At 41.3% G+C, this 17,766-nt stretch overlaps 1 protein-coding gene across 2 annotated transcripts; it reads left to right on the forward strand.

Moving 5' to 3' along the window:
* Window positions 1–417: 417 nt before the first annotated feature.
* Window positions 418–17,535, forward strand: LOC128690397 (facilitated trehalose transporter Tret1). Of its 2 annotated transcripts, none has more exons than XM_070089727.1 (3): window positions 418–1,462; window positions 9,596–9,734; window positions 16,099–17,535. In XM_070089727.1, the coding sequence occupies exons 1-3, from the start codon at window positions 1,307–1,309 to the stop codon at window positions 17,316–17,318; spliced, it is 1,515 nt and encodes a 504-aa protein (XP_069945828.1). In that variant the 5' UTR covers window positions 418–1,306; the 3' UTR covers window positions 17,319–17,535. The 2 variants fall into 2 exon arrangements, with proteins under 2 accessions (XP_069945828.1, XP_053635050.1); XM_053779075.2 differs by lacking the exon at window positions 418–1,462 and adding an exon at window positions 8,787–8,875.
* The last annotated feature ends 231 nt before the right edge of the window (window positions 17,536–17,766 follow it).

Consider the following 17,766-nt stretch of genomic DNA (forward strand, 5'->3'; position numbering starts at 1 on the left):
GACAGCTTCTAGACCTCGTCTGCAGGGGCGGCTGTGTAGACGATTTGCTGTCATTTATCAGCTAAGTGTTCATTATATATATTTATAATGAACACAGCAGGTAAGGCCAAATAATCTCAACAATCTGGGAATCCCCTTTGACCCATGCATGTCAGGAGAATTGATAGGGAACAGTGTAGTAAAGAAAGCGAATGCCAGACTGAAGTTCCTGTATAGACAAGCACAGTGTCTACCTACTGAGGCTCGCAGGACCCTATGTCTAGCCCTTATACAATGCCATATGGATTACGCTTGCTCTTCGTGGTACTCTGCCTTGACAAAAAAACTGAAAGATTGACTGCAAATCACCCAGAACAAAATCGTAAGATTCATCCTGGGGCTGGGACCAAGAGAACATGTAGGCCAGGATGAATTACAGCAGTTGGATATGCTGAATGTTGAAGACAGAGTAAAACAACTGAAGCTAAATCATGTTTATAAAATTGCTCACAAACAGTGTCCAGAATATCTTGCTGTCAATTTTGTCAAGGTTGGGAACCAAAGCAATCATAGTACTAGGGGGAGAGAGCACAACTTTGTAGTACCCACAGTCAGTGGCCAGGCTTCAAACACCTTTTATTGTACAGCAATAAAGGAATGGAACAGACTACCCGCACATGTCAAAGCCAGTCATAGCATGAACCAGTTCAAGAAGAATGCCAAAAGGTGTCTGATGAATGTAGCTACAGAAAGGGAGGGGAATGATTTTCTATTTTTTTAGCTAACATACGAGTAAATTTTACCTTATTCCTAGTAATGACCCTCGTATTGTAGATAGTCTTAATGACCCTCGTGTAGTAGATAGTCTTTCTAGTATGATAATAAGATGATATCTTTATTATAGAATAATAAGAAAATATTATAACCTTTATATTATAATAATAAGGTAAAAGGACCCCAATGGAAATAAGTCACTCTGTCTGACTTTTTTGTGTTATCCCAGGTTCTCTACACATATGCTGCTATGTATGATAATTCTATGTAACTGTATTTGTGTATACCTGAATAAACTTACTTACTTATTATTAAGTTTGATAACATTAAATGAAACAACGGGGCTTCTCACAGACCATATTTTTCAGACAATATCCAGATTTAAAATAAAGACTCAAACATATTTGTGAATCCTCTTAAAAATTTCAGGAATTGGACTTTCAGTTTGGGAAAACTTTACGAAATAGTTTTTAAAATACACACAGTTTGCTTTAGTTATAAAATAAAAACAAACAAACCGCAAACTGCAAGTGAAAAATTATCCTCGAAGAACATGGAATCTTGTAGTTACTCCTCAGATGACATGGATAACAATAAGAAGAATGTAGATGTTGAGGCCGAGTGTGTGGGCACCCCACAACACCCACCTGAGGGAGACTCACGTCAAAACATTCTTCAGAATGACACCAAGCCTGCCATAGGCACCCAGGTTGGTACTAGAATTTTTCTAGGGTAGATGCATGTTGTGGAAAATTGCATTTATCTGGATGTAATTCATAAGGTACATACCAGTAAATGGTAACACAGATAATTATTATTTACCAAAGTTACTTAGACAAGTAGGAATTTGGGACACCTAGGTCACAAAAATGTCCCCCTTCGATACCTACAACTGTCATGTTCACAAGTTGCTCTAGACCTATTAATTACAAATGAAATGTACATACACACCAGGAATTCTGGTAAATATAAAAATTGGTGGACTGTATATTAAAATTAATAAATGATACTTATACACATTTATATAACAGAAGGAGAATATATCTTAATATCGCTCATCAATTTGACTGGAGATTAATGTGTATCATACTCAAAAAAACCTCATTCTAACTAAATTTATTATGATAATACTGGCCAGAATTACAACACAATCTAGATAGCTTATCTGAGGTTCCTGGAGCTGTCTTGTCCAGTCGTCTGATATATAAAGTTATGCAGGAATGCACATCCAACAATTTCGGCTCCTATTTGAGAGGTGTCAGCCCAATTTAACTTCTAGAGCACGAAAATTCTTCCGATTATTCACTAACGTTTGTGTTGACTGGTTCAAACACGGCGAGTCTCTTGCTCTGCGCAGGCGCAGGGCTTCCCATTTTTTATAACAATTGTTATTAAACACAATATAGGCCATCTATTTACCTATAAATTACCGTATTTCCAGAAAATATACAGTATTTTCCACACATGTGTTCCCTGAAGGTTCTTACTCATTTTAAACTTGATTTCTTCAAGGTGACTTTCACCAGTCTTGCCAGTTTCTGTTCTTGAGTTACAGCAGTATTCACAGTACCACGGTGTCCTGTGGCCTGGTGGCTAAAGCTCTCGCTTCACACGGCGAGGGTCTGCATTCGATTCCCAATGCGGGTGGAAACATTGGGCGTTTTCTTTACACCAGTTGTCTATGTTCACCTGTCAGTAAAATGGGTGTTAGGTAAGACACATATGCAACAGTTAGGTATCTTTATTTCGAAACGTTTCGCCTATACAGTAGGCTTCTTCAGTCGAGTACAGAAAAGTTGATAGAAGCAGAAGAGACTTGAAGACGATATAATCAGTCCATCACCCTTGAAGTTTTGAGGTGGTCAGTCCATCAGTCTGGAGAAGAGTATTGTTCCATAGTCTGAAGCAATATGGAGTTGAAGTGACAGGATGGAGCCTTATATACCACCAGGAGGTGAGATGTAGGCCACTAGTAGAGGTAAGAATGTAGTCGTTTCAGACTATGGAACAATGCTCTTCTCCAGACTGAGGAACTGACCACCTCAAAACTTTAAGGGTGATGGACTGATTACATCGTCTTCAAGTCTCTTCTGCTTCTATCAACTTTTCTGTACTCGACTGAAGAAGCCTACTGTGTAGGCGAAACGTTTCGAAATAAAGATACCTAACTGTTGCATATGTGTCGGTATTTTATATCATTTTAATGTTCAGTAAAATGGGTACCTGGAGGTTAGTCGATTGGTGTGGTTCACATCCTGGGACAAGGACCTAATTTGCCAGAAATGCTCTGCATAACAAAGGGCTTTCTGTATAGTAGTATATCACTGATGTCAGCTAGGCCTGTATACCTTGTACATGTACTTGAAGTAAATAACGATATTGTTATTAGGTGCATAATTAATTATTTAAATATTTCCGATGATGTGCAAAATCCATAATGGGCTATTTCTGCAGTAGGAAGAAAGATATGGCCTATTGAAAGTGACGGTAGTTTCTACTTCTTGGATCAAGAACCCTTCACTGTATCACCGCAACATCAGTGAAGGAATAAAAATTAACAATTTAGTGCAATTAATAATTAATTCAATTCAATTCAATTCAAGTTTATTCTCTATAAGGGTTACAATGTGGGGTTTACAGGTTTTGAGTATTGTGTGGTTTACATGTTATAAAATACTAATTACAGAGGGGGGCCACTAGGACACCTAGCCTGGCTAGAATACTAATTACAGAGGGGGGCCACTAGGACACCTAGCCTGGCTAGGCATTTCGAGCAGACTTAGATTAATTCTTAACATTAAATTCTTACAGATTATGGTATTAGGCTAAGTGACTACATCATAATTTGTGAGTTTAGCAATGTGAATGCTTTTGTTTTGGCACAATACATAGTGTCTATATTGGAGTATCATAGGCAAACTTATGACTAGTTAGGATTCATTATTTTAAGATTAAGATTAGTATTTCTGGATTTATAATCGGTGGGTGAGTGAGTGTAATTGTGAACCACCAGGTGGTTATCATGTAGCTAGTTGTCGGGGTGGATCAGGGAGATAAGATGTTTTCTAACTGTAGTTTTGAAAGTGATGAATGTGTCTGCAGTTCTAGAGTTTTCAGGTAGGGTGTTCCAGATTTTAGGCCCTTTGAAATACATTGAATTTTTGTAAAGGTTTAGTCGAACATGGGGAATGTCATAGAGATGTTTGTGTCTGGTGTTATGCCTGTGGATCCTGTCACAACTATCAAGAAAGCATTTTAGGTCAAGGTTAATATTGGAATTTAAGGTCCTGTAGATATAGATTGCACAGTAGTAAGTGTGGATGTACTGAACAGAGAGTAAGTTTAGATATATGAAGTGGGGGGGGGGGGGTGTTGCCAGGGATGGGATTTAGTGATTATTCTCACTGCGGCTTTTTGTTGGGTTATTATTGGCTTTAGGTGTGTTGCTGAAGTTGAACCCCAAGCACAGATAGCATAGATGAGGTATGGATATATAAGTGAATGGTATAGTGTGAGAAGTGCAGTTTGCGGCACGTAGTATCGTATCTTGGAGAGGATCCCCACCGTTTTGGATACTTTTTTTGTTATGTGTTGGATATGGGTGCTGAAATTTAGATTGTTGTCGAGGTATAGGCCAAGGAATTTGCCCTCATTATGTCTGGCAATTAGAGTGTTGTCGATCTTAATGTTAAGTTGCGCAACACCTGCTCTGCTACCAAACATAATATAGTAGGTTTTGCCAGTAAGTTTATTGGCTGTCATCCAAGTCGATATTTTGAGCAGCTCCTCGCTAACAATGGTGTTGAGGATGGCAAGATTAGGGTGGGAGATGACATAAGTCGTGTCGTCAGCAAAGAGAATGGGTTTCAGGTATTGGGATATGTTTGGAAAATCATTGATGTAAATGGGGAAGAGCAGGGGTCCAAGGACACTTCCCTGCAGAACTCCAGTATCAAGTAGCAGTATTGATGAGGCTATGTCTTTAATGGTGACATACTGATACCTATTAGAAAGGTAGGATTTAAAACATGCAAGCGCATGGCCTCTTATACCATAGTGGTCAAGTTTGTGGAGTAGGATGCCGTGGTCTACTGTGTCAAACGCTTTTCTTAGGTCAATAAAAATTCCTAGTGGATATTCCTTATTTTCCAATGCTGTGTAAAGCAGGTCTAGCATTTTTATAATTGCATCATTAGTGCTTTTATTTTTCCTGAATCCAAATTGGCAGGGGTTGAGTATGTTTTGTGACGTTATAAATGAATATAGTCTCCTGTGCACGAGTTTCTCGAAGATTTTGGATAGCAATGGTAAGTTTGATATTGGCCTATAGTTGTTTACGTCTGTAGGGTCACCACCTTTATGTATTGGTGTAACTCTTGCTGTCTTGAGTAGTGTCGGGAAAGTGCTAGTATCTAGTGACTTGTTAAAAAGTAATGTAATAGCATGTGAAAGGACATGGGTCGCTCGCTCGCTTGTACAATAATGGTGGGACGTGAGACAGATTCCCCGAGTTATTTTTAAGTGACTTTATGATCGCGGTGACTTCCGTGGGCTCAGTTGGTACAAGATAGAAGGAATTTGGGAAATTCCCATCTAGGTAGTTCTCGGCACGGGCATTGGTACATGGGATTTTACTGGTGAGATTAGATCCTATGTTTGAGAAGAAGTTGTTTATCTTGTTAGCTGTATCAGTGGGATGTAGTGGTGTTTCACGAGGTTTAGTTAGAACAATATTCTTGTTTTTTTTTTCAGTTTGTGGGTCCTCAGAATCTGGGAAAGTGTTTTCCAGGTCTTTTTATATCTCCTCTTGTGTCAGTGAATCTGCTGGAGTAGTGCAGTTGTTTGGCTTTCTTTATTAATTTGGTGAGAACTCTTGAATATTGTTTAAGAATATCTTTGTGTATTAAGCCCTGTTTATATTGCTTTTCATATTGGTGTTTCTTATAAATGGATTTCAGAATGCTGCTGGTTAGCCATGGGCAACCAAGCCGTTTATTCGTGATCTGTTTTGTTTTTATAGGACAATGTTTGTTGTATAGTCTAAGTATTTTGTTAAGAAAAATGTCTGTCCAATTGTCAATACCAGTGGCATTGGAGAATTCTGTAGGCCAGTCAACAGTCTCTAGGTCTGCTGTGAAATTCCTTATTGAGGCCTCGTCATGGAGTCTAAATGAAACTTTGTTGTATTCGAGTGGTGGCTTACTAATGTTTATTAAGAGGAAGGTTGGGTAGTGGTCAGTAGTGCTGTCTGTGATTATCCCTGAGTTAAGGGGGGCTAGTATATTGGTCCATATGTGGTTTATTATGGTTGCACTTGTCTCAGTCAGCCTGGTTGTTTTAGTTATTGTTGGTATGAGGAGTGTGTTGTTCATATTGTTGATGAAATCAGTTACAGGCTGATCATCTGGTAGGCCAAGGTTGATATTGAAGTCTCCAGCTAAGAGAAGGTGGTGCTTGTTCATTTGTCTGTTTGTTATTAGTGACTTTATATTCTCACTGAAGTTTGGGATGTTTGTGTGGGGTATCCGGTATATGGCACCGATTGTTATAGGCGTCTTGAGTTTTTTTACAGTAAAATTAGCAAAAATGTATTCCCCATATTCATCACTAAAGCAATTAGTGCTAATACAATTAGTTGGTTAAAGTAATAGATTGCAGTACCACCCCCAACTTGGTATGGTCTGCAGTTGTGGATTGCTGTGTATCCTGGTAGTGGGTAGATATCAATTGTGTCCTACTTAAGCCAGGTCTCAGTAAGAATAATGCAGGAGAAGGGTGTCTTTAGTGATTCAAGGAGTGCCAGGAGGTCATCATAGTGTTGCTTAAGGACCTGATGTTGTAGTTAAGACCTGATAGACTTTGAGCAGTGTTCAGGATAGTGCTGGCTTGTGATGCTGTGTAATTACCTGGAGAGAGTTTCGGGGGTCAATGCCCCCGCGGCCCGGTCTGTGACCAGGCCTCCTGGTGGATCAGCGCCTGATCAACCAGGCTGTTGCTGCTGGCTGCACGCAAACCAACGTACGAGCCACAGCCCGGCTGATCAGGAACTGACTTTAGGTGCTTGTCCAGTGCCAGCTTGAAGACTGCCAGGGGTCTGTTGGTAATCCCCCTTATGTGTGCTGGGAGGCAGTTGAACAGTCTCGGGCCCCTGACACTTATTGTATGGTCTCTTAACGTGCTAGTGACACCCCTGCTTTTCATTGGGGGGATGGTGCATCGTCTGCCAAGTCTTTTGCTTTCGTAGTGAGTGATTTTCGTGTGCAAGTTCGGTACTAGTCCCTCTAGGATTTTCCAGGTGTATATAATCATGTATCTCTCCCTCCTGCGTTCCAGGGAATACAGGTTTAGAAACCTCAAGCGCTCCCAGTAATTGAGGTGTTTTATCTCCGTTATGCGCGCCGTGAAAGTTCTCTGTACATTTTCTAGGTCGGCAATTTCACCTGCCTTGAAAGGTGCTGTTAGAGTGCAGCAATATTCCAGCCTAGATAGAACAAGTGACCTGAAGAGTGTCATCATGGGCTTGGCCTCCCTAGTTTTGAAGGTTCTCATTATCCATCCTGTCATTTTTCTAGCAGATGCGATTGATACAATGTTATGGTCCTTGAAGGTGAGATCCTCCGACATAATCACTCCCAGGTCTTTGACGTTGGTGTTTCGCTCTATTTTGTGGCCAGAATTTGTTTTGTACTCTGATGAAGATTTAATTTCCTCATGTTTACCATATCTGAGTAATTGAAATTTCTCATCGTTGAACTTCATATTGTTTTCTGCAGCCCACTGAAAGATTTGGTTGATGTCCGCCTGGAGCCTTGCAGTGTCTGCAATGGAAGACACTGTCATGCAGATTCGGGTGTCATCTGCAAAGGAAGACACGGTGCTGTGGCTGACATCCTTGTCTATGTCGGATATGAGGATGAGGAACAAGATGGGAGCTAGTACTGTGCCTTGTGGAACAGAGCTTTTCACCGTAGCTGCCTCGGACTTTACTCTGTTGACGACTACTCTGTGTTCTGTTAGTGAGGAAATTATAGATCCATCGACCGACTTTTCCTGTTATTCCTTTAGCGCGCATTTTGTGCGCTATTACGCCATGGTCACACTTGTCGAAGGCTTTTGCAAAGTCTGTATATATTACATCTGCATTCTTTTTGTCTTCTAGTGCATTTAGGACCTTGTCGTAGTTACTTTCCAATAAGTTTTGATTGTGTGTTAGATTATGGAGGTTTAGATCAGGGTCAACGTGATCATTCATCTTTTAGGTTTAAATAATGGTTATTTATATCCTGTATTATGTGGTGAGTTCTAATACTGAATTCTGTAGTGGTGGGAGGTTTGGATAAGTATACCGCTAAAGCACTTTGGTCATATAGAGTATAGTCACTAATAAACATAATGAAATTGATATTGTCTATGTGTTGTGCTAGAATGAGCTAAAGTACAACTAGGTATAAACTAATACTATAAAAAAAAATTACAAGTGGCACCAGACTCACTCTTGTAATTGCACTAAGGTCTAATAAAATGAATTTAGTGTTGTCTATGTATTGAGCTAGAATGAGCTAAAGTACAACTAAGTATAAACTTATAATATAAAAATACAAATTAAAATGGTACTTGCAATTGCACTAGGGTCTGATATAGGTTGTTAACAAGATCAAGAGTATAACTAAATTTAAATTGACAAAATAAAATTCACAAATTAAAATACCAAAAGAATAATAAGTAAAAAATAACAATGGCAATGACTTGGTTATAATATGATAGTAAGATGGTAGACAGGTACACAGGTACACAGGTACACAGGTACACAGGTACACAGGTACACAGGTACACAGGTACACAGGTACAAAGGATAATATAAAAATTGGAGTTGAATATACAAACTTGAAAATTTGGCAACAAAATGTTATGAAAAGTATACTGAATCAAGTCTGAGCAACTGACTCCAGTAGAAGAAAAGTGTCTGTATGATGCAGTCAGTGAAGTGTTCGTTTGGAAATGGCATGTCTGTACGGTGTACCTTCAGAAATGGCATGCCTGTGAGGCTTGACGGCCCGCAGTAGGTGCGCAGTGCCCACTCACCCACCGGTGAGGGCTCTCGGAGGAGGTCGGCTTTGCCTCAGTAAGTGCGCATCACACACAATCTTGGGGATTCCTGATGGAATCTGGTCTTGGAGGCCGGGATATGCCGCCCAAAAACCAGGGGTCGACCTTCGTTATTTTAACCATCTTAAGGGATATTACCAATATTTTCTGCATATAGACTTGCCCTGGAAACTATGCCTCTGGAAGTGTGAGTTAGTGAAGTGGGAGTTTATAAGTTGTTTGTTTGAAAAACAAGGAGAATCTTGATCCAATTAAGTGGGAAGGTAGCTAAAATTCCTTGGATCAAGAGCCCTTAACCAGCAGATAGCCACCCCCTTGAAGATGAGAAATATATCAAACACCCATATATTGCCCATCACGTCTTCAGTGGCCTTGATAAATGTAAAAATAACAGAACGTGATGCAGCCGTTGTTGCATTGAGGATACTGCGCATGTACAAACATTGCTGCATATACTAAGAGGTTTGGAACCTCTTTTAAAACAGAAGTTAAAAGGTTCAAATATTTGAATGCTACTGAACTGTCTTCGTGTGTGTTCGTCAGCTGAGATCTGTTCAGTAAATTATTAAAATTTCTGTCTGTTCAGTGTCTGGCTGATTATTATTTTACATAAAACAATAGTTCTCAATATTGTCAAGTACGACGACATTTTTTTTTTTTGCAGAACTTATGATGTAAGGAGTTAGAATAAACAAGTTTCTATATAAGTATCAATAGTACGTGTGTCTTCCCACAGGTGTTTGGAACACTGGTAATGGCACTTGTGCAAGTAGGACATGGCACTCTTCTGGCATTCTCGGGCATCACGCTGCCACAGTTCACTGACCCGCAGACAAAAGATCTCTTCCTAAACCAGTCACAAACAGCCTTCTTTGGTATGTACTATCAGTATTATTCTCACTGGGAAACACTGAATACATAATGGTCATACAGTGCCTGGGGATTGGTAGGTAAACAAGGAAGGCGGGGAAGCTCTAACATACTGGATCATGTTCCCTTAACCTCTTTTCAAAGGGCATACTCCTTATCTCTGGGGCTTGTCTTGTCGCTAACCTCTGCACTTTTTCCAGTTCCTTAATATGCTAGATTAGATGTGGGTTCCATGCGTCCGCTGCATACTTCAATATGGACCTGACATACACTGTGTACAGTGCCGTGAATGATTCATTACTTAGATGTCATAAAGTTATTAAATTTACCAGTAGTGCATTTACTGCAGCAGGTATTTGGTTGATGTGCGCCTCAGGAGGATATGCTCGGTACGATACTCCAAGGTCCTCCTTGAGTGAGATTTGCATCCTTTTTCTCCCAAGCCTGTACTTCATCTGTGGTCTTCTTTGTCTTTCCCGAAGCTTTATAACTTTGTACTTGGTGGGGTTAAACTCCAGGACCCATTTGTCAGACCAGGTTTGCAGCCTGTCCAGATTCATTTGTAGCCTTTTCTGCGCATAACAACGAGATTGTCCGGTAATCCCGAAGCGTATGCTGCCCCTTACCCTTCGGTACCAATACAACGACAGCCGTTGCCTGCTTCTCACCCAGTTCACCTCTCTCCTTCATGCAATTTAATAACCTAACCAAAAAATGCTTCATTAGTTCCCAATGCTGCTGATAAAACTCTGCTGGGAGTCCATCAATTCCCGGTGCTTTGCCCTTTCGCATTCCACTTAAAGCCCTCCATATTTCCCCCTCAATTATTTCCCCACCCAGTGCTTCCCTCTCACTGTTGCACAACTGACATACCACACTCCCACACACCTGTTCTAAAACCCCCTCCTCTACCCTTTCTCGTTGCCAGTACTTCTCATACCACTTATCCGCAAATGCCCCCATTCCTTCCGTAGCTTGTATGACCTGCCCCTCCCTGTACCCCACTATCGACTCATGAACCTCCAACCATGGAATAGCCATTGCCTGCTGTCTTTGTTTTTGTCTACGCAATACGCACGATGAAGGTCCATCTCCCCATAACACCTCCACCCTCGCCTGTGCCCGCACTGCTTGGAACCTCTCATCCTGTACCTTACGCAGCCTCCCTTTAATTGCCATTATATCATCCATAGGATAAGTGCCTGCCACCCCCCCCCCTCGTATAACAACCCTGTAACCTCCACAAGCTCTTCCTCAATCGCCTTTACCTCCTCCTGCACACACTTCTGTACTCGGCCCCTTCAAAACATCGGTTTCTGGTGGGACACAGCTTGCCTCACACACGCCAGGCTGCTCGTGGGACTCTACCATCTCACTCCACAATCGCCCACACTCGTGCTTGTGCGTGGGGCTCATAGCAACAGTGTCCACATTGGTAACAGGTGCTGCACTAGTTTGTGCAGGCACCCGCCGCTGCTTCACACACACAGCTGGCAAATGATCGTACGCTCCACATAATCTGCACGTACATCTCTGTCCAGCATATGTTACAAAAACCTGTGTTCTAAAGTCCTCCAGTATAACATAAGACGGTATGGAATGTCGTAGGGTCATCTTCAGGATAAATGTTCCCTCTAGACGGCCCATATAAGCACCTGCCGCCCACTTGCCTTGCTGTGCCAGATGTACGGTTCCATACGCCTCAAAAACACGTCGTATGTCAGCCTCATCCACCTCGAATGGTACATTACAGAGCTTGACCCACGTGAAGTGGAGGGATACGTCAATCAAACGCACCTTCAGAGCTGGAGTAGCATCAAGACTCACGTCTTGAAATCTATGCACCAATGACTCGTACACAGATGTGGAATTCAGTTTAACGAAGATCCTATATGCACCATTCAGGGCAACACCATAAACTCCATCGTCCTGGATCCCATACGTCTCCCTGATGATGGTCGGGAGTAACACCTGCGCTGAAGTGGGTGAAATTGCCCCACGAAGCAGTTCTATGCCGATGTTATTCACGCGGCGCCTCACACTCTGCGCCATGTTGGTACTAGGTAGCTCGCCTGAAAACTGCAGAGGGGTGCAGAGCACAACCGCACTCAACCGTGGTCAGGCAGCGAATGTATGACTGATTGGTTAGTGATCCATTCAAGCCGTTCTTGGAAATCAGCCCAAGAAACCTGCCATCCCATTTTTGAAACTGAATTTTACCTCGATTTCTACATCAGGGCAGTATAAGTCAGTTGAAAATGCATCTCTGGTGAGCTGGAGGATGATGAGAGACCCTTCACACTAGTCATCCCCCACAATATACAAAAAATGCGCATTTAAGGATATTGTTAATAGGTACTTATCGTCGTTCAGTGTGGGGGTCTATCTTGCTTCAGTAGGAACACCTGAAACACATGTAATGAGTCTCGGATCTGCAACCAGTTTTGTGGAAACGAAGATACCGTCTGATGCCTTGAAATGTGATCTAATTTTCATTGCAATGTCTTAACGAATGTTAAAGAACTTCACGGCACTAGTCAAGTGCGTGTAAGTAGCTCCCTAACTAGGTAGTTAATAGATCGGCTTAATTAGGCAAAGTCTGTTCACTCGCCTCTTTACACACGTGTATCCATTTAATGACTAAAGCGTGGGTACTCGGCGTGGGTAGGTGTACCTTCGTGGGTGCCTGGTTAAATGTTCCTTGTTGTCAGCCTGGGTAAGCTGTGAAAGATAATTGTAGGTGCTAAACTAAATCACTGTAAGTCTAGCTTAGCCTGTAGAGGTTTCATTAGTAAATGAGTCTTATAAACTGAGAGTGGAAATGGAAATGTCGAGTAGGAATACTGTGGCTGCCTATCTCGACGTTCATGCCTCAATCCCCCTCCCTCCATCTTTTCCCTAACGGTTACGGGAAGTCAGTTGACTTCTCTGAATTCCCACATCTGGGGATGCCTCCATGATTCGTTCATGCCACTCCTCACTCTTATTTCTTATGTTATTCCATCTGCATTGGTGCACCACACCTTCAGCTTCCTCTGTTACTGTGTCTGTGTCCTGGTTTATAGGTTCCTGAATTCTTGGTCCTTGCCCATGGGTCAAGAAGGTAAAACGGGTTTTGTGTGTATGTGTGTTTGTATTTACCTATACGAGGTTACAGGGGTCGAGGGATTGTTCCTGGGGCCGCCTCTTCGCTGTGTGTACGTATGTAATTACTTGCCTGTAGCTACAGGAACAGAGTTACGCTCGTAGTGTCCCGTCTTCAATGCTCTGCTTATGTTACAATTTTTAAAATTTCTTATGGTTGCAGCACTTACCAATTCCTATTTCATTGCATTACACTTGTCAGCTACTCCAAGAAAATTTCTTTTCTACTTATCATTGCACTCCACTTTTTCTTCAACGGTTGCCTCTTGTTATCATTGTTGCAGGAACTAAGACATTTTCATCTGCTCTTTCAAGACATTATAAGAGGTTATTTCTTCTCTTTTCCTCCGATCAGCTAACATTTACGTCCATAAAGTTTTCAACTTTCCATCATAATTCATATTGCTCTAATCTGGCAGCCATTTAGTAGCTTTTCTTTGAACATTTTCTAACTTATCTACGTCTTTTTTTCAGGTGTGGACACCACACAATATTTTTTTCAGTAATAAAAGTTATTAATAACTTTCTTAACTTTTCTCCAGCCACACATTTGAAAATTTATTATAAAATTTCCCACAATTTCATTTATATGATAACTCTTAGATTCATTTCTTCATTTGATACTTTCAATAAATTTTTTTTGTCACGGTGTATATTCTTCATGTGGCTTGGTTTAACTTTTTCCCGGTCCCACTATATGGCATTTATCTACATAATTTCACGCCCTCAGTGTATCATTTTATGAAGATTTAGTCATTTTCATTATTAATTATTTTTACTTAAGATTTTGCATCATTTGCAAAAATATTCAGAAAATATTACCCCTTCTGATTAATTATTTATATAAATTAGAAATATTATTGGACAAGTACAGATCCTTGTGGTACCCCACTTGTGACGTCTCCCCAAGAAGATATTTTTCCTGTTTTTAACTGTTGACATTTTCCTCACAAGCAAAAAAGTCTCTCGTGCACTGTAATACTTAACTTTTAGTTTCTCCTATATTTATCAATTTACAAATTAGTCTGTAACGGAGAAGTCCATCAGAACAGTGCCAGTGGGTAAGTTGGTAGCGCAGTCAATTTACATACCGAGAGTCTGTGGTTCAATCCCAGGGACGGGTAGAAACGATGGGCATATTTCCTTACAACTGCTGCCCCTCTTCACCTAGCAGTAAGTAGGTACCTGGGTGTTAGTTGACTGCTGTGGGAGGCATCCCAGGTGGAAGCAGCATACTGTAGTCAGGGCTTCAATTTAAATTAAGCTGAGGTACGATGTCAGATCATAGCTTGTAAAATTGATTTGTGAAAAAAAAAAAACTTTCTTAAACCTAGGTAAATACAATTTGTTCATCCATATCTTGAACAATTTCCGTAACTCTGTGTATGAATGTGTGTATGTACTCACCTAATTGTACTCACCTAATCGTGGTTGCAGGGGTCGAGACTCAACTCCTGGCCCTGCCTCTTCAGTGACCGCTACTGGGTCCTCTCTCTCCCTGCTCCATGAGCTTAATCACGCCTGGTCTTAAAACTATTCATGGTTCCTGCCTCCACTACATCACTAGCCAGACTATTCCACTTCCTAACAACTCTGTGGTGGAAGAAATACTTCCTAACATCCCTTTGGCTCATTTGAATCTTCAGCTTCCAATTGTGACCTCTTGTTTCTGTGTCCCATCTCTGGAACATCCTGTCTCTGTCCACCTCATCCATTCCACGCAGTATTTTGTATGTCGTTTTCATGTCACCCCTGACCCTCCTATTCTCCTTTGTCGTCAGACTGATTTCCCTTAACCTTTCTTCGTAGGACATTCCCCTTAGCTCTGGAACTAGCCTTGTTGCAAACCTTTGCACTTTCTCTGATTTCTTGACGTGCTTGACCAGGTGTGGGTTCCAAACTGGTGCTGCATACTCCAGTATGGGCCTGACGTACACAGTGTACAGTGTCTTGAACGATTCCTTACTGAGGTATCGGAACGCTATTCTCAAGTTTGCCAGGCGCCCATATGCCGCAACAGTTATTTGGTTAATGTGGGCTTCCAACGACGTGCTCGGTGTTATACTCACCCCTAGATCTTTCTCCTTGAGTGAGGTTTGCGGTCTTTGGCCACCTAGCTTATACTCTGTCTGCGGTCTTCTTTGCCCTTCCCCGATCTCCATGACTTTGCATTTGGCAGGGTTAAATTCTAGGAACCAGTTGCAGGACCACGCGTCCAGCCTGTCCAGGTCTCTTTGTAGACCTGTGTGGTCCGCATCTGATTTAATTCTCCTCATTAACTTCACATCATCTGGAAATAAGGACACTTCTGACTCTGTCCCTTCAGTCATGTCATTCACATATACCAAGAATAGCACTGGTCCCACGACTGACCCCTGTTGGACCCCACTCGTCACAGGCGCTCACTGTAATACCTCATCACGTACCATGACTCGCTGTTGCCTCCCTGTCAGGTATTCTCTGATCCATTGCAGTGCCCTTCCTGTTATACATGCCTGATCCTCTAGCTTCTTGCACTAATCTCTTGTGAGGAACTATGTCGAAGGCCTTCTTGCAGTCCAAGAAAATGCAATCGACCCACCCCTCCCTCTCATGTCTTACTTCATTTACCTTGTCATAAAACTCCATTAGGTTTGTGACAGGATTTGCCTTTCATGAATCCGTGCTGGCTGTCGTTCATAACCTTGTTCCACTCCAGGTGCTCCATCACTCTCCTCCTGATAATCTTCTCCATGACTTTGCATACTATACACGTCAATGGCACTGGACTATAGTTTAGTGCTTCGTTTCTGTCCCCTTTCTTAGAGATGGGGATCACATTTGCCGTCTTCCATACCTCAGGTAGTTGCCCAGTTTCAAGGGATGTGTTGAAGGTTGTGTGTGTGCGTGTGCTCACCTGTATGTGGTTGCAAGGGTTGTGCTTCAGCTCCTGGTCCCATCTCTTTCCTGGTCGCTGCTAAGTTCACTGTCTCTGAGCTTCGATAGCCTTGTTGTACCTTTTCTTAAAGCTTTGTACAGATATTGCCTCTACCACTTCATTCTCATTGTCAATTCTCATTGACAATTAAAAATAAAAAATACTCTCCAGAAATAGGAAAAAGTGTTGACATATACTCTACGTAATCGCTCTGATGTTTTCAGAAACTACTGTCAGTATTTTCTAAAGCACGTCTTGTGAAGTTCGGTATATTTAAGTGGTAATATCCTTAAAACTCTTCATTTCAGGAAGCCTTGGATACCTGGGAGAAGCTGTTGGGTTTTGTGTGAGTGGACCACTAGTAGTGAAACTTGGTCGTCGAGTGACTCTCCTGGTGACCCTGCCCATCACTGCGGCTTCATGGCTGAGCCTCGCTCTTTCTCCAACTGTCTGGCTGCTCTTAACTAGTCGCACAATTCTGGGTATCACCGGAGGTATCATCCTTACCTCTACTTTCCTGTACATCATCGAAATTGCTCATAAGAACATTCGTGGAATTCTTTCTGGAATCCTTAACTTAACTAGGTTAATGGGACTTCTAATGGTGTCTTCTCTAGGAGTTTCTAAGCTCGACTGGCGACAAATTGGCTTCGTTTGTTGCGGAGTGCCTGCACTTTCTTTCTTTTGCCTCATCTTACTGCCTAACTCTCCTCGTTGGCTCGTCACTCAAGGTCGTCTTAGCGAAGCTCAGAAAGCTCTTGTTTTTTTTAGAGGTAAACATTATGACTCTGAGCCAGAATTACAGGATATCACTCAACAAATTAGCAATGTAGATAAGAAATTGAACAGTTCATGGCAACAAATGCAGCTGCTGTTTGAGCCATCAACTGCTCGTATGTTCTTGTTATTGATTGTTTTATATCTCATGGTAAGTGTGAATGGGTGTCATATAATAATGGCATATTTAGTGCCTATTTTCCAGGCAATGGACTCCACCCTTGATCCATACAACAGTGCCATCATGTTTTACGTTGTTAGGATTTTTGGTTCTTTAGTTCACGTCTGTGTAATTGACCGTCTGGGACGCAAACCACTGATCATAGTTTCTTATTCTTTGTGCTCGTTATGTATGGTTACTTATGGTGCATACTTTTACATGCATAAGACAGGAAATGTTAGTGATATGGGATGGATACCACTTACAGCAACAATGGTGTCTATCTTCTTTTTCGGCATTGGCCAGCCTGCTTTATTAATACTGAGTGGGGAACTTTTGCCTATATCTTGCCGATCTATTGGAAGTTCAATGTTATCCTTTTCATTAGCGTGTGGAGCATTTGTATCAACTTACACTTATCCTATGACAGTAGAAGCACTTGGTGAACACGGGACTTTCTGGCTCTTCAGTGGTGCCAGTTCAGTGATAACCTTCGTCAGCGCTGTTGCTTTACCAGAGACTCGTGGACGCTCACTGGAAGAGATTACGGGAAATCTCATTAACAATTGGCACCAAACAACAAAACTCTGAAATTAACAACAACACTGCCGTAGCCTCCCACTGTATATATACATGAATATATGGGATGTTTACTATAATATATACCAGCTGTTATTCTTTCGCTATTATTCATTTATGAACAAAACTTTTCAGATCTTTATCATATCATTAAATCCATTGTTCACATTTAATTTCTGATGTAATGTAACAGAGAACCTTAGGAATAAAAAGAATAGTGAAATATGAATTTGAGACTTAACATTTTCCTTCACATCTGTAAAATACTTACTGTTAAGTATTTTTAAATGTCTAAATAGATGCATACGTGTTCCCCTTTCTTATATTCACTGGTTCCCTTATCTTCGTGTGTTAGTGTAACCTGTAAATGGTCCACACAGGACCGAAACGTCATTATAAGCTTCTCTCTCCTATGTGCGGGTTGTGTATAGATATTTGTGTTTGTCTTAGAAAATTAGAG

The sequence above is a fragment of the Cherax quadricarinatus genome, chromosome 29 (genome assembly GCF_038502225.1).
Source record: "Cherax quadricarinatus isolate ZL_2023a chromosome 29, ASM3850222v1, whole genome shotgun sequence".
NCBI classification, from domain to species: Eukaryota; Metazoa; Arthropoda; class Malacostraca; order Decapoda; family Parastacidae; genus Cherax; species Cherax quadricarinatus.

Coding starts and splice junctions, on each gene's coding strand:
- LOC128690397 (XM_070089727.1), top strand. CDS start 1,307: ATGGAATCTTGTAGTTACTCCTCAGATGACATGGATAACAATAAGAAG. Junction 1,463..9,595: donor AGCCTGCCATAGGCACCCAG/GTTGGTACTAGA, acceptor GTCTTCCCACAG/GTGTTTGGAACACTGGTAAT. Junction 9,735..16,098: donor GTCACAAACAGCCTTCTTTG/GTATGTACTATC, acceptor TCTTCATTTCAG/GAAGCCTTGGATACCTGGGA.